Source organism: Oncorhynchus tshawytscha, linkage group LG24, assembly GCF_018296145.1.
Source record: "Oncorhynchus tshawytscha isolate Ot180627B linkage group LG24, Otsh_v2.0, whole genome shotgun sequence".
Lineage (NCBI taxonomy): Eukaryota > Metazoa > Chordata > Actinopteri > Salmoniformes > Salmonidae > Oncorhynchus > Oncorhynchus tshawytscha.
In genome coordinates, this window is record NC_056452.1 from 33,951,436 (window position 1) to 33,976,588 (window position 25,153).

A 25,153-nucleotide genomic window follows, 5' to 3' on the forward strand; every position below is an offset into this window, starting at 1 on the left:
TGGGTTATGGTTATTGTTATGTATAGGTCTGGGATATGGTTATGTATATGTCTGGGTTATGGTTATTGTTATGTATAGGTCTGGGTTATGGTTATGGTTATGTATAGCTCTGGGTTATGGTTATGGTTATGTATAGCTCTGGGTTATGGTTATGGTTATGTATAGGTCTGGGTTATGGTTATGGTTATATATAGGTCTGGTTTATGGTTATGTATAGGTCTGGGTTATGGTTATGGTTATGTATAGGTCTGGATTATGGTTATGGTTATGTATAGCTCTGGGTTATGGTTATGGTTATGCATAGGTCTGGGTTATGGTTATGTATAGGTCTGGGTTATGGTTATGTAAAGGTCTGGGTTATGGTTATGGTTATGTATAGGTCTGGGTTATGGTTATGTAAAGGTCTGGGATATGGTTATGGTTATGTATAGGTCTGGGTTATGGTTATGTAAAGGTCTGGGTTATGGTTATGTATAGGTCTGGGTTATGGTTATGTAAAGGTCTGGGATATGGTTATGGTTATGTAAAGGTCTGGGTTATGGTTATGGTTATGTAAAGGTCTGGGTTATGGTTATGGTCACGTATAGGTCTGGGTTATGGTTATGTATAGGTCTGAGATATGGTTATGGTTATGTATAGGTCTGGGTTATGGTTATGTATAGGTCTGAGTTATGGCTATGGTTATGTATAGGTCTGGGTTATGGTTACGTATAGGTCTTGGTTATGGTTATGGTTATGTATAGGTCTGGGTTATGGTTATGTATAGGTCTGGGTTATGGTTATGTAAAGGTCTGGGTTATGGTTATGATTATGTATAGGTCTGGGTTATGGTTATGTATAGGTCTGGGTAATGGTTATGTATTGGTCTGAGATATGGTTATGGTTATGTATAGGTCTGGGTTATGGTTATGGTTATGTATAGGTGTGGGTTATGTTTATGAGATATGGTTATGGTTATGGTTATTGTTATGTATAGGTCTGGGTTATGGTTATGTATAGGTCTGGGTTATGGTTATGTAAAGGTCTGGGATATGGTTATGGTTATGTAAAGGTCTGGGTTATGGTTATGTATAGGTCTGGGTTATGGTTATGTATAGCTCTGGGTTATGGTTATGTATAGGTCTGGGTTATGGTTATGGTTATGTATAGGTCTGGGTTATGGTTATGTATAGCTCTGGGTTATGGTTATGTATAGGTCTGGTTTATGGTTATGTATAGTTCAGGGTTATGGTTATGTATAGCTCTGGGTTATGGTTATGGTTATGTATAGGTCTGGGTTATGGTTATGTATAGGTCTGAGTTATGGTTATGTATAGCTCTGGGTTATGGTTATGTTTAGCTCTGGGTTATGGTTATGTATAGGTCTGGGTTATGGTTATGATTATGTATAGGTCTGGGTTATGGTTATGATTATGTATAGGTCTGGGTTATGGTTATGTATAGGTCTGGGTAATGGTTATGTATTGGTCTGAGATATGGTTATGGTTATGTATAGGTCTGGGTTATGGTTATGGTTATGTATAGGTGTGGGTTATGGTTATGTATAGGTGTGGGTTATGGTTATGTATAGGCCTGGGTTATGGTTATGTATAGGTCTGGGTTATCGTTATGGTTATGTATAGGTCTGGGTTATGGTTATGTATAGGTCTGGGTTATGGTTGTGGTTATGTAAAGGTCTGGGTTATGGTTATGTATAGCTCTGGGTTATGGTTATGTATAGTTATGGGTTATGGTTATGGTTATGTATAGGTCTGGGTTATGGTTATGTATAGGTCTGGGTTATGGTTATGTATAGGTCTGGGTTATGGTTATGTATAGGTCTGGGTTATGGTTATGTAAAGGTCTGGGTTATGGTTATGGTTATGTATAGGTCTGGGTTATGGTTATGTAAAGGTCTGGGATATGGGTATAGTTATGTAAAGGTCTGGGTTATGGTTATGTATAGCTCTGGGTTATGGTTATGCATAGGTCTGGGTTATGGTTATGGTTATGTATAGCTCTGGGTTATGGCTATGGTTATGTAAATGTCTGGGTTATGGTTATGGTTATGTATAGGTCTGGGTTATGGTTATGTAAAGGTCTGGGTTATGGTTATGTATAGGTCTGGGTTATGGTTATGTATAGGTCTGAGATATGGTTATGGTTATGTATAGGTCTGGGTTATGGTTATGTACAGGTGTGGGTTATGATTAAGTATAGGTCTGGGTTATGGTTATGGTTATGTATAGCTCTGGGTTATGGTTATGTATAGGTCTGGGTTATGGTTATGTATAGGTCTGGGTTATGGTTATGTAAAGGTCTGGGATATGGGTATGGTTATGTAAAGGTCTGGGTTATGGTTATGTATAGCTCTGGGTTATGGTTATGTATAGGTCTGGGTTATGGTTATGGTTATGTATAACTCTGGGTTATGGTTATGGTTATGTAAAGGTCTGGGTTATGGTTATGGTTATGTATAGGTCTGGGTTATGGTTATGTATAGGTCTGGGTTATGGTTATTGTTATGTATAGGTCTGGGATATGGTTATGTATAGGTCTGGGTTATGGTTATGGTTATGTATAGGTCTGGGTTATGGTTATTGTTATGTATAGGTCTGGGATATGGTTATGTATAGGTCTGGGTTATGGTTATTGTTATGTATAGGTCTGGGTTATGGTTATGGTTATGTATAGGTCTGGGTTATGGTTATGGTTATGTGTAGGTCTGGGTTATGGTTATGTATAGGTCTGGGTTATGGTTATTGTTATGTATAGGTCTGGGATATGGTTATGTATATGTCTGGGTTATGGTTATTGTTATGTATAGGTCTGGGTTATGGTTATGGTTATGTATAGGTCTGGGTTATGGTTATGTATAGGTCTGGGTTATGGTTATGTATAGGTCTGGGTTATGGTTATGGTTATGTATAGGTCTGGGTTATGGTTATGGTTATGTATAGGTCTGGGTTATGGTTATGTATAGGTCTGGGTTATGGTTATGTAAAGGTCTGGGTTATGGTTATGGTTATGTATAGGTCTGGGTTATGGTTATGTATAGGTCTGGGTTATGGTTATGTATAGGTCTGAGATATGGTTATGTATAGGTCTGGGTTATGGTTATGGTTATGTATAGGTCTGGGTTATGGTTATGTATAGGTCTGGGTTATGGTTATGTACAGGTGTGGGTTATGGTTATGTATAGGTCTGGGTTATGGTTATGGTTATGTATAGCTCTGGGTTATGGTTATGTATAGGTCTGGGTTATGGTTATGTAAGGTCTGGGTTATGGTTATGGTTATGTATAGCTCTGGGTTATGGTTATGTATAGGTCTGGGTTATGGTTATGGTTATGTATAGGTGTGGGTTATGGTTATGGTTATGTATAGGTCTGGGTTATGGTTATGTATAGGTGTGGGTTATGGTTATGTATAGCTCTGGGTTATGGTTATGTATAGGCCTGGGTTATGGTTATGTATAGGTCTGGGTTATGGTTATGTATAGGTCTGGGTTATGGTTATGTATAGGTGTGGTTTATGATTATGTAAAGGTCTGGGTTATGGTTATGTATAGGTCTGGGTTATGGTTATGTAAAGGTCTGGGATATGGGTATGGTTATGTATAGGTGTGGTTTATGGTTATGTAAAGGTCTGGGTTATGGTTATGTATAGGTCTGGGTTATGGTCATGTATAGTTCTGGGTTATGGTTATGTATAGGTCTGGGCTATGGTTATGGTTATGTATAGGTGTGGGTTATGGTTATGTATAGCTCTGGGTTATGGTTATGTATAGGTCTGGGTTATGGTTATGGTTATGTATAGGTCTGGGTTATGGTTATGTATAGGTCTGGGTTATGGTTATGTATAGGTCTGGGTTAAGGTTATGTATAGGTCTGGGTTATGGTTATCGTTATGTATAGGTCTGGGTTATGGTTATTGTTATGTATAGGTCTGGGTTATGGTTATGTATAGGTCTGGGTTATGGTTATGTAAAGGTCTGGGTTATGGTTATGTATAGGTCTGGGTTATGGTTATGTATAGGTCTGAGATATGGTCATGGTTATGTATAGGTCTGGGTTATGGTTATGTATAGGTCTGGGTTATGGTTATGGTTATGTATAGCTCTGGGTTATGGTTATGTATAGGTCTGGGTTATGGTTATGGTTATGTATAGGTTTGGGTTATGGTTACGGTTATGAATAGGTCTGGGTTATGGTTATGGTTATGTATAGGTCTGGGTTATGGTTATGTGTAGGTCTGGGTTATGGTTATGGTTATGTATAGGTCTGGGTTATGGTTATGTATAGGTCTGGGTTATGGTTATGTATAGGTCTGAGATAGGGCTATGGTTATGTATATGTCTGGGTTATGGTTATGTATTTGTCTGAGTTATGGTTATGGTTATGTATAGGTCTGGGTTATGGTTATGTATAGGTCTGGGTTATGGTTATGGTTATGGTTATGTATAGGTCTGGGTTATCGTTATGTATAGGTCTGGGTTATGGTTATGTATAGGTCTATGTTATGGTTATGTATAGGTCTGGGTTATGGTTATGTATAGGTCTGGGTTATGGTTATGTAAAGGTCTGGGTTATGGTTATGTATAGGTCTGTGTTATGGTTATGGTTATGTATAGCTCTGGGTTATGGTTATGTATAGGCTTTGGTTATGGTTATGGTTATGTATAGGTCTGGGTTATGGTTATGGTTATGTATACCTCTGGGTTATGGTTATGTATAGGTCTGGGTTATGGTAATGTAAAGGTCTGGGTTATGGTTATGTTTATGTATAGGTCTGGGTTATGGTTATGTAAAGGTCTGGGATATGGGTATGGTTATGTATAGGTCTGGGTTATGGTTATGTAAAGGTCTGGGTTATGGTTATGTATAGGTCTGAGTTATGGTTATGTATAGGTCTGGGTTATGGTTATGTATAGGTCTGAGATATGGTTATGGTTATGTATAGGTCTGGGTTATGGTTATGTATAGGTCTGGGTTATCATTATGGTTATGTATAGGTCTGGGTAATGGTTATGTATAGCTCTGGGTTATGGTTATGTATAGGTCTGGGTTATGGTTATGTATAGGTCTGGGTTATCATTATGGTTATGTATAGGTCTGGGTTATGGTTATGTATAGCTCTGGGTTATGGTTATGTATAGGTCTGGGTTATGTTTATGTATAGCTCTGGGTTATGGTTATGGTTATGTATAGGTCTGGGTTATGGTTATGGTTATGTATAGGTCTGGGTTATGGTTATGTATAGGTCTGGGTTATGGTTATGGTTATGTATAGGTCTGGGTTATGGTTATGTATAGGTCTAGGTTATGGTTATGTATAGGTCTGGGTTATGGTTATGTATAGGTCTGGGTTATGGTTATGGTTATGTATAGGTCTGGGTTATGGTTATGTATAGGTCTGGGTTATGGTTATGTATAGGTCTGGGTTATGGTTATGTATAGGTCTGGGTTATGGTTATTGTTATTGTTATGTATAGGTCTGGGTTATGGTTATGTATAGGTCTGGGTTATGGTTATGTATAGGTCTGGGTTATGGTTATGGTTATGTACAGGTCCAGGTTATGGTTATGTATAGGTCTGGGTTATGGTTATGGTTATGTATAGGTCTGGGTTATGGTTATGTAAAGGTCTGGGTTATGGTTATGTATAGGTCTGGGTTATGGTTATGGTTATGTATAGGTCTGGGTTATGGTTTTGTATATGTCTGGGTTATGGTTATGTAAAGGTCTGGGTTATGGTTATGTACAGGTCTGGGTTATGGTTATGTACAGGTCTGGGTTATGGTTATGTACAGGTCTGGGTTATGGTTATGTATAGGTCTGGGTTATGGTTATGTACAGGTCTGGGTTATGGTTATGGTTATGGTTATGTATAGGTCTGGGTTATGGTTATGGTTATGTATAGGTCTGGGTTATGATTATGTACAGGTCTGGGTTATGGTTATGTATAGGTCTGGGTTATGGTTATGTACAGGTCTGGGTTATGGTTATGTACAGGTCTGGGTTATGGTTATGTTATGTACAGGTCTGGGTTATGGTTATGTATAGGTCTGGGTTATGGTTATGTACAGGTCTGGGTTATGGTTATGTATAGGTCTGGGTTATGGTTATGGTTATGTATAGGTCTGGGTTATGGTTATGGTTATGTACAGGTCTGGGTTATGGTTATGTACAGGTCTGGGTTATGGTTATGGTTATGTATAGGTCTGGGTTATGGTTATGGTTATGTATAGGTCTGGGTTATGGTTATGTACAGGTCTGGGTTATGGTTATGGTTATGGTTATGTATAGGTCTGGGTTATGGTTATGGTTATGAATAGGTCTGGGTTATGGTTATGTACAGGTCTGGGTTATGGTTATGTATAGGTCTGGGTTATGGTTATGGTTATGTATAGGTCTGGGTTATGGTTATGTAAAGGTCTGGGTTATGGTTATGGTTATGTATAGGTCTGGGTTATGGTTATGTAAAGGTCTGGGATATGGTTATGTAAAGGTCTGGGATATGGTTATGTATAGGTATGGGTTATGGTTATGGTTATGTATAGCTCTGGGTTATGGTTATGTATAGGTCTGGGTTATTGTTATGGTTATGTATAGCTCTGGGTTATGTTTATGTATAGGTCTAGGTTATGGTTATGTAAAGGTCTGGGTTATGATTATGGTTATGTATAGGTCTGGGTTATGGTTATGTATAGGTCTGGGTTATGGTTATGGTTATGTATAGGTCTGGGTTATGGTTATGGTTATGTATAGGTCTGGGTTATGGTTATGTATAGGTCTGGGTTATGGTTATGTATAGGTCTGGGTTATGGTTATGTATAGGTCTGGGTTATGGTTATGTATAGGTCTGGGTTATGGTTATGGTTATGTATAGCTCTGGGTTATGGTCATGTATAGGTCGGGGATATGGTTATGGTTATGTATAGGTCTGGGTTATGGTTATGTATAGGTCTGGGTTATGGTTATGTAAAGGTCTGGGTTGTGGTTATGGTTATGTATAGGTCTGGGTTATGGTTATGTATAGGTCTGGGTTATGGTTATGTATAGGTCTGGGTTATGGTTATGGTTATGTATAGGTCTGGGTTATCGTTATGTATAGGTCTGGGTTATGGTTATGTATAGGTCTGGGTTATGGTTATCGTTATGTAAAGGTCTGGGTTATGGTTATGGTTATGTATAGCTCTGGGTTATGGTTATGTATAGGTCTGGGTTATGGTTATGTATATGTCTGGGTTATGGTTATGTATAGGTCTGGGTTATGGTTATGTATAGCTCTGGGTTATGGTTATGAATATGCAAACTCAAGTAATAATGACAGATGCAACATCTCCTTTACAGTTATTTATTTATAAATGTGTTTCTGTAAGAAACTGGGCGACGACATGAAAACATACAACAAAAGATAACAACAGCAATATGCCTTTTACCTGAAAGATAACAACAGCAATAGACCTTTTCAAAAGGAAAACATAGACCTACACATTAGTCATCATAAAACAGTCAGTCAATGACATTCAAACCTGACCTGACAGTTATTTCACTGCTTTCCTCCAAAGTCTCTGTCAGAGAGCCCTTTCCTCTGTGCAGTCAGGACGAGACTCCCAAGGCTGAAATATCTATCCACAGGCGCACTGGGTGGTGTTGGAGTGTTGACTTTTGAAGACATCTGCTTGATCCTGCTGTTTTCAACTCTCTAGAGCCAGCAGGAGCGGTAGAGATCGGCTATGAAGAGCCAACTGACATTTACTCCTGAGGTGCTGACCTATTGCACCCTCGACAACTACTGTGATTATTATTATTTGACCATGCTGGTCATTTATGAACATTTGAACATCTTGGCCATGTTCTGTTATAATCTCCAACCGGCACAGCCAGAAGAGGACTGGCCACCCCTCATAGCCTGGTTCCTCTCTAGGTTTCTTCCTAGGTTTTGGCCTTTCTAGGGAGTTTTTCCTAGCCACCGTGCTTCTACACCTGCATTGCTTGCTGTTTGGGGTTTTAGGCTGGGTTTCTGTACAACACTTTGAGATATCAGCTGATGTAAGAAGGGCTTTATAAATAAATTTGATTTGATCCTGGGAAATGTGTTAAATAAATCCGTTCCTGTAGCTGACTTCAGATACTCAGTGATCTCGTTGTCCACCGTCATCATGTCTCTGTCGTTGTGAGCATTGTCCAACTCAAACAAGTCATTTGCAGGCAGGGGATGGAGGCGCTGGTGGTTTGTGTGGTGGTTCCTCAACAGAGAGGGCACTACACTTGGCAGCGAGCATCAACTTGACATTGTCTTTTTCACCTCGTCGCTCACCCAGAGCAGATTGAACTTGGGAAGCGTCACTGCAAACAGCAAAGCCTCATTGCTCTCCAGCGTGGATGAGAATCCTGCTTTGATGGACTCCAAGATTAGCTTTACATCGAATAAAATACAAAAGTTTATTAAACTCTTCCTGGATGTGTATTCTCTTTATTATGTTGAAATGTTTAAATACTGAAATTGATAACGAAAGATTAAAAACTTAACCTTGTGGTAAAGAACGAAGAGGTGTGCTGAGGCACAATTATTATTGAATAGGTTGTCCTTCAACTCCACGGTTCATCAGGGCTGTAGAGAGGTTGTCCTTCAACTCCACGGTTCATCAGGGCTGTAGAGAGGTTGTCCTTCAACTCCACAGTTCATCAGGGCTGTAGAGAGGTTGTCCTTCAACTCCACGGTTCATCAGGGCTGTAGAGAGGTTGTCCTTCAACTCCACGGTTCATCAGGGCTGTAGAGAGGTTGTCCTTCAGCGCCACAGTTCATCAGGGCTGTAGAGAGGTTGTCCTTCAGCGCCACGGTTCATCAGGGCTGTAGAGAGGTTGTCCTTCAGCGCAACAGTTCATCAGGGCTGTAGAGGTTGTCCTTCAGCGCCACGGATCATCAAGGCTGTAGAGAGGTTATCCTTCAGCGCCACGGTTCATCTGGCTGTAGAATATCATAAAGGCAGTCGTCTTCCCCTTGAAGGATACCCAAGGTCATGGAGAGCAGATTCAGTACTAGACACCACTCTATCAGGAACTGGTATTCTCTGTCTGTGAAGCACTTGATGTCCAGTCTGGTGCAGAGGTCACTCATCTCCGCTATGGGTATGTGATGGACCCTGCACAGGGCACCTGGTTGTAGAAGGTACCAGAACCTTTCTACTATATTCCTCCAAGCTCTCCGATGCCACCGTTGATTCACTAACCTTGGTCCACAGGGCCGTGGACTTTCATGTGGTGCACCTGTAAACAGCTTTTGCCGTCAGCCATTTGCCCACGTCATTACTTGATATACAGCTAACAGAAATATAAAAACAATATGTAAAGTGTTGGTCCCATGCTTCATGAGCTGAAAAAAAAAATCCCAGAAATGTTCCATAGACACAAAAAGCTTATTGCTCTAAAATGTTGTGTACAAATATGAATTGTTATTTTTATCTCTTACTTTTTTGGGGTATTTTCTAAAAACTGCATTGTTGGTTAAGGGCTTGTAAGTAAGCATTTCACTGTAAGGTCTACACCTGTTGTATTCAGCGCATGTGTCAAATAACATTTAATTTTTATTTTTATTTACATCCTTGTTAGTGAACATTTCTCCTTTGTCAAGATAAACCATCCACCTGACAGGTGTGGCATATCAATAAGCTGAATAAACAGCATGCTCATTACACAGGTGCACCTTGTGCTGGGGACAGTTTTAGTGGGGGCGCTAAATTGTGCAGTTTCGTCAGACAACACAATGCCACAGATGTGTCAAGTTTTGAAGGAGCGTGAAATTGGCATGTTGACTGCAGGAATGTCCACCAGAGCTGTTGCCAGAGAACTGAATGTTCCTTTCTCTACCATTAGGTACGGACAATGTCATTTTAGAGAATTTGGGAGTACATTCAACGGGTCTCACAACAGCACACCACGTTTAACCACGTCAGCCCAGGACTTCCACATCTAGCTTCTTCACCTATGGGATCGGCTGAGGGCTTTTGTAGGTAAAGCCCTTTTGTGGCTCCCCAGTGGGAGGGTGGGACTATGCCCTCCCAGGCCGATCTATGTCTGCCAAGTCATGTGAAATCCATAGATTAAGGTCTAATTTATTTCAATTGATTGATTTTTCATATTTGAACTGTAACTCAGTAAAATCTTTGAAATTGTTGCTCGTTGCATTGACATTTTTGTTCAGTATTTAGATTGAGGGTGTGGGACACGCCCCTGTGATGAGGCGGGAGAACAAGCTGTTGGTTGTCGTCTTCGTCAGAATCCATGTCATCACCGCCGTTAACCACTGCATCTAAGTCTGCAAAGGTAACATCTTCCCCTGTCTCTTCTTCCTCAGAATCAGCCATTTTTGACTCAGGCCAATCATATCATGTGTGTTTTCATCTGACTCTTCTGCAATCCCAGCAAAGTAGAGGGATGGATCCAGTCGGCTGTCATTCCGATAAAACTTTTGCTGTGTGCTGTCCACATGTCAGCTGTGACTGAGACGATCAAAATGTGTTTGCCGTTCTGTCTTAATACGCTTTGTTAAGGTAGCTAGCAAATGTCTTCCTGTCAGACACTGTCCCCTTCCTGTTACATGTCATAGGGATTTTCTTTATAATCTTACAGAAAGATGGAGACTCAGTAGAAATCGGTAGCATCGCCTCCAAAACATAGCCAGCTACAAGTTCATTTAGTTTTCTCGAGGTGACAGGTTTAGACAGAAATCTTCTGTTTTGGAGCAGAAGCACCGTCCTCCAGCATCAACAGCAGTTGGCTGGCGTGGGTCTTCCTGCACCACTCTTGTGGAGCTTTGCTTGGCTTGAAGGTGCTACTTGATAATTGAAGTTGAGTTCTTCTCAGTTGACAGGCGCTTAGTCCCGAGGCTCAGTTAGCATTTTATTATTATGTTTTTCTCTTTTTCTTTTACCAATACTAAATACAGTGAAAACTTCCACGATGAAAAGGCTGATGTCTCTTGAAGAAACAGGCAGAGCTTGAACTTAGGTGAAGGGATTTTCATTTTTGGGGTACAAAAAAATATTTAATTGGGAAATAATATTAAAAAGTAATGATTTGCTTATTTGAAAAAGTAACTAACTGATTACTTAAGTTGAAAAATGAATGCTTTAAGTTACTTGTCACCACAACGTAACCTAAATACTCTATCGTTACCCCTAACACTGATGCTAAACACATCAGTAGGGGCAGGTGTGTAAGCTTGTTTACAAACAGTTTTGACAGTGATACTGAATGTAGTGTGGCACTTGGCTTGGCCATCACACAACATTAAAGAAGAGAAATGTGTTATTTCACACATCAAATAGGGTTATTTGACATGTTAATTGTGACACGTAAAGATCTGAAGGACCTTCCACAGTCTCGATGTCTGACTAACACCACACTACGGTGTCTGGGACCCAGTGGACACTGATTAACAAACAACTTATGTCTAGGGCACAGTTGTCATGGTAACACTCACGATCTAACACTCACAGTTATTACCGACATGAAACGAGGCTCTAAGAGAGGATTGTCAGAAGATGAAACAAAAGATCTGCTCTAAAGGAAAAATCTGGGAAATAGAAGAGAAGAGCAACTCAGGACCAGTCTGCTCCTAATGACACACAGTATCTGGTATGTTAAAGGGGAGGGACCAGTCTGCTCCTACTGACATACAGTATCTGGTATGTTAAAGGGGAGGGACCAGTCTGCTCCTAATGACACACAGTATCTGGTATGTTAAAGGAGGGACCAGTCTGCTCCTACTGACACACAGTATCTGGTATGTTAAAGGGGAGGGACCAGTCTGCTCCTAATGACACACAGTATCTGGTATGTTAAAGGGGAGGGACCAGTCTGCTCCTACTGACACACAGTATCTGGTATGTTAAAGGGGAGGGACCAGTCTGCTCCTACTGACACACAGTATCTGGTATGTTAAAGGGGAGGGACCAGTCTGCTCCTACTGACACACAGTATCTGGTATGTTAAAGGGGAGGGACCAGTCTGCTCCTACTGACACACAGTATCTGGTATGTTAAAGGGGAGGGACCAGTCTGCTCCTACTGACACACAGTAACTGGTATGTTAAAGGGGAGGGACCAGTCTGCTCCTACTGACACACAGTATCTGGTATGTTAAAGGGGAGGGACCAGTCTGCTCCTACTGACACACAGTATCTGGTATGTTAAAGGGGAGGGACCAGTCTGCTCCTACTGACACACAGTATCTGGTATGTTAAAGGGGAGGGACCAGTCTGCTCCTACTGACACACAGTATCTGGTATGTTAAAGGGGAGGGACCAGTCTGCTCCTACTGACACACAGTATCTCGTATGTTAAAGGGGAGGGACCAGTCTGCTTCTACTGACATACAGTGTCTGGTATGTTAAAGGGGAGGGACCAGTCTGCTCCTACTGACACACAGTATCTGGTATGTTAAAGGGGAAGTAGCTACTGACCTGCCATCTGTTGTTGGGGGTGTAGGGGGTACTGACCTGTCATCTGTTGTTGGGGGTGTAGGGGGTACTGACCCGTTGTCTGTTGTTGGGGGTGTAGGGGCAGGGGGTGGTACTGACCTGTCGTGTGTTGTTGGGGGTGTAGGGGGTACTGACCTGTTGTCTGTTGTTGGGGTTTAGGGAGGGTACTGACCTGTCGTCTGTTGTTGGGGATGTAGGGAGGGTACTGACCTGTTGTCTGTTGTTGGGGGTGTAGGGGAGCAGGGTTGACACATGGAACATCAGTTCATAGTCCTTATAGGTGGTGTACAGGGAGTAGGTTCCTGTTGAGTCAGCTAGAGGAGAAACAGACAGACAGAGAGGCTAGATTTCCACAACAGAAACAGGTTCATTGAATCCACTGCAACAGAGATAGATCATATCAGGTCATGGTCAGAGAAAGGGTTGGTAATATGATACCAATAGGTAATATAGGGGCGTGTTCAGGGTCACGTTACACTAATAGGTAATATAGGGGCGTGTTCCGGGTCATGTTACACTAATAGGTAATATAGGGGCGTGTTCAGGGTCACGTTACACTAATAGGTAATATAGGGGCGTGTTCAGTGTCACGTTACACTAATAGGTAATATAGGGGCGTGTTCAGGGTCACGTTACACTAATAGGTAATATAGGGGCGTGTTCAGGGTCACATTACACTAATAGGTAAAATAGGGGCGTGTTCAGGGTCACATTACACTAATAGGTAAAATAGGGGCGTGTTCAGGGTCACGTTACACTAATAGGTAATATAGGGGCATGTTCAGGGTCAGAAACTCCCTAGGAAGGCTGAAACCTAGGAGGAAACCAAAAGCTGAAACCCTAGTGCTAGCCATAACGTAATGGTAACCATAACAGTATACAAACCGTTATTGTAAACAAACTGTAATGGTAAACAAACTGTAATGGTAAACAAACCGTAATGGTAATCAAACCATAATGGTAAACAAACAGTAACAGTATACAAACCGTTATTGTAAACAAACTGTAATGGTAAACAAACTGTAATGGTAAACAAACTGTAATGGTAAACAAACTGTAATGGTAAACAAACTGTAATGGTAAACAAACCGTGTTGGTAAACAAACCGTGTTGGTTAACAAACCGTGTTGGTAAACAAACTGTGTTGGTAAACAAACTGTGTTGGTAAACAAACCGTGTTGGTAAACAAACTGTGTTGGTAAACAAACTGTGTTGGTAAACAAACTGTGTTGGTAAACAAACCGTGTTGGTAAACAAACCGTGTTGGTAAACAAACTGTGTTGGTAAACAAACTGTGTTGGTAAACAAACCGTGTTGGTAAACAAACTGTGTTGGTAAACAAACTGTGTTGGTAAACAAACCGTGTTGGTAAACAAACCGTGTTGGTAAACAAACCGTGTTGGTAAACAAAATGTGTTGGTAAACAAACTGTGTTGGTAAACAAACCGTGTTGGTAAACAAACTGTGTTGGTAAACAAACTGTGTTGGTAAACAAACCGTGTTGGTTAACAAACCGTGTTGGTAAACAAACTGTGTTGGTAAACAAACTGTGTTGGTAAACAAACTGTAATGGTAAACAAACCGTGTTGGTTAACAAACCGTGTTGGTAAACAAACCGTGTTGGTAAACAAACCATGCCAGTGTAGCACAACAAGAGGCATACAGGACATTCGTATTAAAGACTCAAGATAAACAATGTCTTTCTATTATACCTTTTGAGTTCCAAATTGCATCCTATTCCCTACGTAGTGCACGACTTTTGACCAGAGCCATATGGGGAATAGGGTGCAATTTGGGACGCAGACATACATTATTTACAGTACTACAGATGCTCATGGTATGATTTGTGTGCGTTGGTGTGTGTGTGTATGTATGTGCGTGCGTATATAGTCTTACTCCTGTTGTCGAGCTGTGCTCTGTACTTGGTGAATCCCTTCAGTTTCACTCTCTGTCCCAATAGGTCGAGGAACTCATCGAGGGCGGGACCAGCTGATTGGTTGTTGTACATCTCCTCCTCTGTACTCTGGCCCGCCTTACAGTACAGCACCCCCACCTTGTGCTGGAAACTCAACTGAAACAAACAGACAAAGTATTGATGAATATATAGTACAGGTAAAAAGTAAAAACTATTTGACCCCATTTCTGATTTTCTATTATTTATTTTTTTACATATTGTTGATACTGAATGTTATCAGATGGATAATTAGTTTACCTATTTAATTAACAAAGTTATGCAACACCCAATTCCCCCCGTGTGAAAAATAAATCCTGTACACTCAATAACTGTTTGTGACACCTTTAGCTGCAACGAATCCAACCAAGCACTTCCTGTAGATGTTGATCAGTCTGTTAGTCTGCTATTCCAAAACTTCAACTTTGTTGCTTTTTAAACACTTTCATGGAGACTTGAGAGTGTGTTTTGGATTATTGTCTTGCTGTATGACTACACTTCAGCTTCAGCTCCCAGACAGATGGCCTGACATTCTCCTGTAAAATTATCTGATACAGAGCAGAACTCATGGTTCCTTCTTTTAAGGAAAGTCGTCCACGTCCTGAGGCAGCAAAGCATTCCCAACCCATCACACTACCACCACCATGCTTTACCACTGATATGAGGTTCTAACTGTGAAATGTGGTGGTTGGTTTTTGAATAAGGTGCCCAGAGGTGCCCAGAGAAAATGGCCTGCTCCTCAGTCCCAGTTGCTAATATATGCATATTATTAGTACATTTGGATAGAAAACACTCTGAAGTTTCTCAAACTGTTTGAATGATGTCTGTGAGTATAACAGAACTCATATGGCAGGCAAAAACCTGAGAAGAAATCCAAACAGGAAGTGGGAAATCTGAGGTTGGTCGATTTTCAACTCAGCCCCTATCGAATACACAGTGGGATATGGGTCAAGTTGCACATCCTAAGGCTTCCACTAGATGTCAACCGTTTTTAAAAACTTGAATGAGGCTTCTACTGTGATGTGGGGCTGAATGAGAGGGGAATGAGTCAGGTGTCTGGCAGAGAGCCACGTGCTGGTCACGCGCATTTCACATGAGAGCGACCTGCGCTCTATTGCTTTTCTAAAGGCAGGAATTCTCCGGTTGGAACATTATTGAAGATTTATGATAAAAACATCCTAAAGATTGATTCTATACTTAGTTTGAAATGTTTCTACGACCTGTAACATAACTTTTCGTCTGGACCTGCACGAGCGTTTGGATTTGTGTACTAAACGCCCTGACAAAAGTAGCTATTTGGACATAAATGATGGACATTATCGAACATATCAAACATTTATTGTGGAACTAGGATTCCTGGGAGTGCATTCTGATGAAGATCATCAAAGGTAAGTGAATATTGATAATGTTATTTCTCATTTCTGTTGACTCCAACATGGCGGATAAATGTATTTGTTTTCTGAGCGCCGTTCTCAGATTATTGCATGGTTTGCTTTTCCGTAAAGTTATTTTGAAATCTGACACAGCGGTTGCATTAAGGAGAAGTATAGCTATAATTCCATGTGTAACACTTGTATTTTCATCAACATTTATGATGAGTATTTCTGTCAATTGATGTGGCTCTGCAAAATCACTGGATGTTTTTGGTACTACTGAACGTAATGTGCCAATGTAAACTCAGATTTTGTTTATATGAATATGAACTTTATCAAACAAAACATACATGTATTGTGTAACATGAAGTCCTATGAGTGTCATCTGATGAAGATCAAAGGTTAGTGATTCATTTTATCTCTATTTGTGCTTTTTGTGACTCCTATCTTTGGCTGGAAAAATGGCTGTGCTTTTCTGTGGCTTGGTGGTGACCTAACGTAATCGTTTGTGGAGCTTTCGCTGTAAAGCCTTTTTGAAATCAGACACTGTGGCTGGATTAACGAGAATTTTATTTTTAAAATGGTGTAAAATACTAGTATGCTTGAGGAATTTTAATTGAGGTTTTTATTGTTTTGAATTTGGCGTCCTGCACTTTCACTGGCTGTTGTCATATCGATCCCGTTAATGGGATTTCAGCCCTAAGAAGTTTTTAAACAGACATCACAACATGGTCTCTACCATCCACCTCTGAAACACATCTAATTTAAACAGACATCACAACATGCTCTCTACCATCCACCTCTGAAACACATCTAATTTAAACAGACAACATGGTCTCTACCATCCACCTCTGAAACACATCTAATTTAAACAGACATCACAACATGCTCTCTACCATCCACCTCTGAAACACATCTAATTTAAACAGACATCACAACATGCTCTCTACCATCCACCTCTGAAACACATCTAATTTAAACAGACAACACAACATGCTCTCTACCATCCACCTCTGAAACACATCTAATTTAAACAGACATCACAACATGCTCTCTACCATCCACCTCTGAAACACATCTAATTTAAACAGACATCACAACATGCTCTCTACCATCCACCTCTGAAACACATCTAATTTAAACAGACATCACAACATGGTCTCTACCATCCACCTCTGAAACACATCTAATTTAAACAGACAACACAACATGGCATCTTGTACCATCCAACCAGAAAAGCAGAATACATAATAACCAGTCACATAGGACTATATTACTCCATGTGGTCTGAGAGGGAATCCCAAATGGCACCCTATTCCTTATTGTGCATTACATTCCAGTGGGTGCAATGTGGGCTGTGGACTGAGCCTTCTCTCAGCAGAGAGTGTGTCAGAGAGATCCATGTGATCTATAGTGTGTCAGAGAGATCCATGTGATCTATAGTGTGTCAGAGAGATCCATGTGATCTATAGTGTGTGAGAGAGATCCATGTGATCTATAGTGTGTCAGAGAGATCCATGTGATCTATAGTGTGTCAGAGAGATCCATGTGATCTATAGTGTGTCAGAGAGATCCATGTGATCTATAGTGTGTCAGAGAGATCCATGTGATCTATAGTGTGTCAGAGAGATCCATGTGATCTATAGTGTGTCAGAGAGATCCATGTGATCTATAGTGTGTCAGAGAGATCCATGTGATCTATAGTGTGTCAGAGAGATCCATGTGATCTATAGTGTGTCAGAGAGATCCATGTGATCTATAGTGTGTCAGCGAGATCCATGTGATCTATAGTGTGTCAGAGAGATCCATGTGATCTATAGTGTGTCAGAGAGATCCATGTGATCTATACTGTGTCTGGGTGGATATTGATCCAGCTGCATTGTGATATAGATTGAAACCATGACAGGTATGAAAGCTTTATTTATCAGACCAAACTGGATTCTTCCTATTATGAGAGATGGAGTCAACTTCTTCCCAAATATTATCTATCAAAAAATACAAATGTGGAAAAGCAGGCAAAAAAAAAATCAACTTCAAGAACATACATAAATCTAGACAATGTCTACATCTGTAACATTCTGTTATGATCCAGCGGGGATCCGACTCACAACCTGTACAACATCACACAACAATAGAGAACAAACATCACAACACCAGAGAACACCAGAGAACAAACATCAAACAACACCAGAGAACAAACATAACAACATTAAAGAACAAACATGACAACACCAGAGAACAAACATGACAACACCAGAGAACAAACATGACAACACTAGAGAACAAACATGACAACACTAGAGAACAAACATGACAACACCAGAGAACAAACATGATAACACTAGAGAATAAACATGACAACACTAAAGAACAAACATCACAACATTAGAGAAGAAACATCACAACACCAGAGAACAAACATCACAACACCAGAGAACAAACATGACAACACTAAAGAACAAACATCACAACATTAGAGAACAAACATTACAACACCAGAGAACAAACATCACAACACCAGAGAAAAAACATCTGAACACTAAAGAACAAATATCACAACATAGAGAACAAACATGACAACACCAGAGAACAAACATCACTACACTAAAGAACAAACATCACAACACCAGAGAACAAACCTCACAACACCAGAGAACAAACATCACAACACCAGAGAACAAACATCACAACACCAGAGAACAAACATCACAACACTAAAGAACAAACATCACAACCCCAGAGAACAAACATCAAAACACCAGAGAACAAACATCACAACACCAGAGAACAAACATCACAAAACTAAAGAACAAACATCACAACATTAGAGAACAAACATCACAACACCAGAGAACAAACATCACACAACACTAGAGGACAAACATCACAACACTAGAGAACAAACATCACACAACACCGGAGAACAAACATCACAACACCAGAGAACAAACATCACAACACCAGAGAACAAACATCACACAACACTAGAGAACAAACATCACACAACACTAGAGAACAAACATCACAACACCAGAGATCAAACATCACACAACTAAAGAACAAACATCACAACATTAGAGAACAAACATCACAACACCAGAGAACAAACATCACACAACACTAGAGGACAAACATCACAACACTAGAGAACAAACATCACACAACACTAGAGAACAAACATCACAACACTGGAGAACAAACATCACAACACCAGAGAACAAACATCACAACACCAGAGAACAAACATCACACAACACTAGAGAACAAACATCACAACACTGGAGAACAAACATCACAACACCAGAGAACAAACATCACAACATTAGAGAACAAACATCACAACACCAGAGAACAAACATGACAACACCAGAGAACAAACATGACAACACTAGAGAACAAACATGACAACACTAGAGAACAAACATGACAACACCAGAGAACAAACATGATAACACTAGAGAATAAACATGACAACACTAAAGAACAAACATCACAACATTAGAGAAGAAACATCACAACACCAGAGAACAAACATCACAACACCAGAGAACAAACATGACAACACTAAAGAACAAACATCACAACATTAGAGAACAAACATTACAACACCAGAGAACAAACATCAACAACACCAGAGAAAAACATCTGAACACTAAAGAACAAATATCACAACATAGAGAACAAACATGACAACACCAGAGAACAAACATCACTACACTAAAGAACAAACATCACAACACCAGAGAACAAACCTCACAACACCAGAGAACAAACATCACAACACCAGAGAACAAACATCACAACACCAGAGAACAAACATCACAACACTAAAGAACAAACATCACAACCCCAGAGAACAAACATCAAAACACCAGAGAACAAACATCACAACACTAAAGAACAAACATCACAACCCCAGAGAACAAACATCAAAACACCAGAGAACAAACATCACAACACCAGAGAACAAACATCACAAAACTAAAGAACAAACATCACAACATTAGAGAACAAACATCACAACACCAGAGAACAAACATCACACAACACTAGAGAACAAACATCACAACACTGGAGAACAAACATCACAACACCAGAGAACAAACATCACAACACCAGAGAACAAACATCACACAACACTAGAGAACAAACATCACACAACACTAGAGAACAAACATCACAACACCAGAGATCAAACATCACACAACACTAGAGAACAAACATCACAACACTAGAGAACAAACATCACAACACCAGAGAACAAACATCACACAACACTAGAGAACAAACATCACACAACACTAGAGAACAAACATCACACAACACTAGAGAACAAACATCACAACACTGGAGAACAAACATCACACAACACTAGAGAACAAACATCACAACACCAGAGAACAAACATCACACAACACTAGAGAACAAACATCACAACACTGGAGAACAAACATCACAACACCAGAGAACAAACATCACAACATTAGAGAACAAACATCACAACACCAGAGAACAAACATCACACAACACTAGAGAACAAACATCACAACACTGGAGAACAAACATCACAACACCAGAGAACAAACATCACAACACCAGAGAACAAACATCACACAACACTAGAGAACAAACATCACACAACACTAGAGAACAAACATCACAACACCAGAGAACAAACATCACACAACACTAGAGAACAAACATCACACACAACACTAGAGAACAAACATCACAACACTGGAGAACAAACATCACACAACACTAGAGAACAAACATCACAACACTGGAGAACAAACATCACAACACCAGATAACAAACATCACAACACCAGAGAACAAACATCACACAACACTAGAGAACAAACATCACACAACACTAGAGAACAAACATCACAGCACCAGAGATCAAACATCACACAACACTAGAGAACAAACATCACAACACTAGAGAACAAATATCACAACACCAGAGAACAATTATCACAACACCAGAGAACAAACATCACAACACTAGAGAACAAACATCACAACGCCAGAGAACAAACATCACAACACCAGAGAACAGACATCACAACACCAGAGAACAAACATCACAACACCAGAAAACACCAGAGAACAATTATCACAACACCAGAGAACAAACATCACAACACCAGAGAAAAAACCTCACAACACCAGAGAAAAAACATCACAACCCCAGAGAACAAACATCACAACACCAGAGAACACCAAAGAACAAACATCACAACACTAAAGAACAAACATTACAACATTAGAGAACAAACATCACAACACCAGAGAACAAACATCACAAACACTAGAGAACAAACATCACACAACACTAGAGAACAAACATCACAACACTGGAGAACAAACATCACAACACCAGAGAACACTAGAGAACAAACATCACAACACCAGAGAACAAACATCACACAACACTAGAGAACAAACATCACAACACCAGAGAACAAACATCACACAACACTAGAGAACAAACATCACAACACTGGAGAACAAACATCACAACACCAGAGAACACTAGAGAACAAACATCACAACACCAGAGAACAAACATCACACAACACTAGAGAACAAACATCACAACACCAGAGAACAAACATTACAACACCAGAGAACAAACATCACAACACCAGAGAACACCAGAGAACAATTGTCACAACACCAGAGAACAAACATCACAACACGAGAAAACACCAGAGAACAATTATCACAACACTAGAGAACAAACATCACAACACTAGAGAACAAACATCACAACACCAGAGAACAAACATCACAACACCAGAGAACAAACATCACAACACCAGAAAACACCAGAGAACAATTATCACAACAACAGAGAACAAACATCACAACACTAGAGAACAAACATCACAACACCAGAGAACAAACATCACAACACTAGAGAACAAACATCACAACACCAGAGAACAAACATCACAACAACAGAAAACACCAGAGAACAATTATCACAACACCAGAGAACAAACATCACAACACCAGAGAACAAACATCACAACATAGAGAACAAACATCACAACACCAGAGAACAAACATCACAACACTAGAGAACAAACATCACAACACCAGAGAACAATCACAACACCAGAGAAGAAACATCACAACACCAGAGGACAAACATCATAACACTAGAGAACAAACATCACAACACCAGAGGACAAACATCACAACACTAGAGAACAAACATCACAACACCAGAGAACAAACATCACAACACCAGAGAACAAACATCACAACACCAGAGAACAAACATCACAACACCAGAGAACACCAGAGAACAAATATCACAACACTAGAGAACAAACATCACAACACTAGAGAACAAACATCACAACACTAGAGAACAAACATCACACAACACTAGAGAACAAACATCACAACACCAGAGAACAAACATCACACAACACTAGAGAACAAACATCACAACACTAGAGAACAAACATCACAACACTAGAGAACAAACATCACAACACCAGAGAACAATCACAACACCAGAGAACAAACATCACAACACCAGAGAACAATCACAACACCAGAGAACAAACATCACAACACCAGAGAACAATCACAACACCAGAGAACAAACATCACAACACCAGAGGACAAACATCATAACACTAGAGAACAAACATCACAACACTAGAGAACAAACATCACAACACCAGAGAACAAACATCACAACACCAGAGAACAAATATCACAACACCAGAGAACACCAGAGAACAAATATCACAACACTAGAGAACAAACATCACAACACTAGAGAACAAACATCACACAACACTAGAGAACAAACATCACAACACCAGAGAACAAACATCACACAACACTAGAGAACAAACATCACAACACTAGAGAATAAACATCACAACACCAGAGAACACCAGAGAACAATTATCACAACACCAGAGAACAAACATCACAACACTAGAGAACAAACATCACAACACTAGAGAACAAACATCACAACACCAGAGAACAAACATCACAACACCAGAGAACAAACATCACAACACCAGAAAACACCAGAGAACAATTATCACAACAACAGAGAACAAACATCACAACACTAGAGAACAAACATCACAACACCAGAGAACAAACATCACAACACCAGAGAACAAACATCACAACACCAGAGAACAAACATCACAACACTAGAGAACAAACATCACAACACCAGAGAACAAACATCACAACACTAGAGAACAAACATCACAACACTAGTGAACAAACATCACAACACCAGAGAACAATCATCACAACACCAGAGAACAAACATCACAACACCAGAGAACAAACATCACAACACCAGAGAACAATCACAACACCAGAGAACAAACATCACAACACTAAAGAACAAACATCACAACACTAGAGAACAAACATCACAACACTAGAGAACAAACATCACACAACACTAGAGAACAAACATCACAACACCAGAGAACAAACATCACACAACACTAGAGAACAAACATCACAACACTAGAGAATAAACATCACAACACCAGAGAACACCAGAGAACAATTGTCACAACACCAGAGAACAAACATCACAACACGAGAAAACACCAGAGAACAATTATCACAACACCAGAGAACAAACATCACAACACTAGAGAACAAACATCACAACACTAGAGAACAAACATCACAACATAGAGAACAAACATCACAACACCAGAGAACAAACATCACAACACTAGAGAACAAACATCACAACACTAGAGAACAAACATCACAACACCAGAGAACAAACATCACAACACTAAAGAACAAACATCACAACACCAGAGAACAAACATCACAACACTAGAGAACAAACATCACAACACCAGAGAACAAACATCACAACACCAGAGAACAAACATCACAACACCAGAGAACAAACATCACAACATAGAGAACAAACATCACAACACCAGAGAACAAACATCACAACACTAGAGAACAAACATCACAACACAACAAACCAGAGAACAAACATCACAACACCAGAGAACAATCACAACACCAGAGAACAAACATCACAACACCAGAGAACAAACATCACAACACTAAAGAACAAACATCACAACACCAGAGAACAAACATCACAACACTAGAGAACAAACATCACAACACCAGAGAACAAACATCACAACACTAGAGAACAAACATCACAACACCAGAGAACAAACATCACAACACCAGAAAACACCAGAGAACAATTATCACAACACCAGAGAACAAACATCACAACATAGAGAACAAACATCACAACACCAGAGAACAAACATCACAACACTAGACAACAAACATCACAACACCAGAGAACAAACATCACAACACCAGAGAACAATCACAACACCAGAGAACAAACATCACAACACCAGAGAACAATCACAACACCAGAGAACAAACATCACAACACTAAAGAACAAACATCACAACACCAGAGAACAAACATCACAACACTAGAGAACAAACATCACAACACCAGAGGACAAACATCACAACAACAGAGGACAAACATCACAACACCGGAGAACACCAGAGAACAATCACAACACCAGAGAACAAACATCACAGAACACTAGAGAAAAAACATCTGAACCCTTGTGCTACTCTACTCACTCTGATAGTCCAGTTTGAGGAGCTGGTCGGGGACCTTGGGGGAGTTGAGGGCCAGCCTCAGACACTGGTCTATACTCCAGCCCTGTCTACATGTAGCCTAACCCTACAATACACTGTCTCTCTCTATCCCCTACCCCTAGTACTCACCCCCTGTTCATCCAGTTTGAGGAGCTGCTCGGGGACCTTGGGGGAGTTGAGGGCCAGACGGAGACAATGGATGTTGAGTTCAGGCATCACATACTCCAGAACCTCTTTTAGAGGTAGGCCTCGGGCTGTACCATGTCTCGCCGTGGAGGGGACTGCATCCTCCAGGATTGCCCCACGTAGGGTTGTTAACTGGGAGGGATGGATATATAGAGAGAGAGATAGAGAGAGAGAGGGAGAGAGAAAGATACAGACAGAGAGGTAGAGAGAGAGGTAAAAGAGAGGGCGAGAGAGAGAGAAAGATACAGACAGAGACCGAGACAGAGAGGTAGAGAGAGAGGGAGGTAGAGAGAGGTAGAGAGAGACAGAAGTAGAGAGAGACAGAGGTAGAGAGAGAGAGACAGAGGGAGAGAGAGAGAGAGAGAGAGAGAGAGAGAGAGAGAGAGAGAGAGAGAATATACATAATATGATATTTGTAATGTCTTTATTATTTTGGAACTTCTGTGAGTGTAATGTCTACTGTTCATTTTTGTTGTCTATTTCACTGTTGTATATTA

General features: G+C 40.2%; 1 protein-coding gene across 4 annotated transcripts in view; it reads right to left on the reverse strand.

Annotated features, from left to right (window-relative positions):
* The window catches only part of LOC112238626 (signal-induced proliferation-associated 1-like protein 2), a 341,137-nt gene that overhangs the window by 188,497 nt on the left and 127,487 nt on the right, over positions 1-25,153 (reverse strand). For all 4 annotated transcript variants that reach the window (XM_042305703.1, XM_042305704.1, XM_042305702.1 and 1 more), the window contains exons 7-9: positions 24,600-24,788; positions 14,362-14,536; positions 12,676-12,779 (exon numbers count right to left, since the gene is read on the reverse strand). In XM_042305703.1, the coding sequence (XP_042161637.1) occupies positions 12,676-12,779; positions 14,362-14,536; positions 24,600-24,788 (468 nt within the window). The remainder of the gene's footprint in view (positions 1-12,675; positions 12,780-14,361; positions 14,537-24,599; positions 24,789-25,153) is intronic.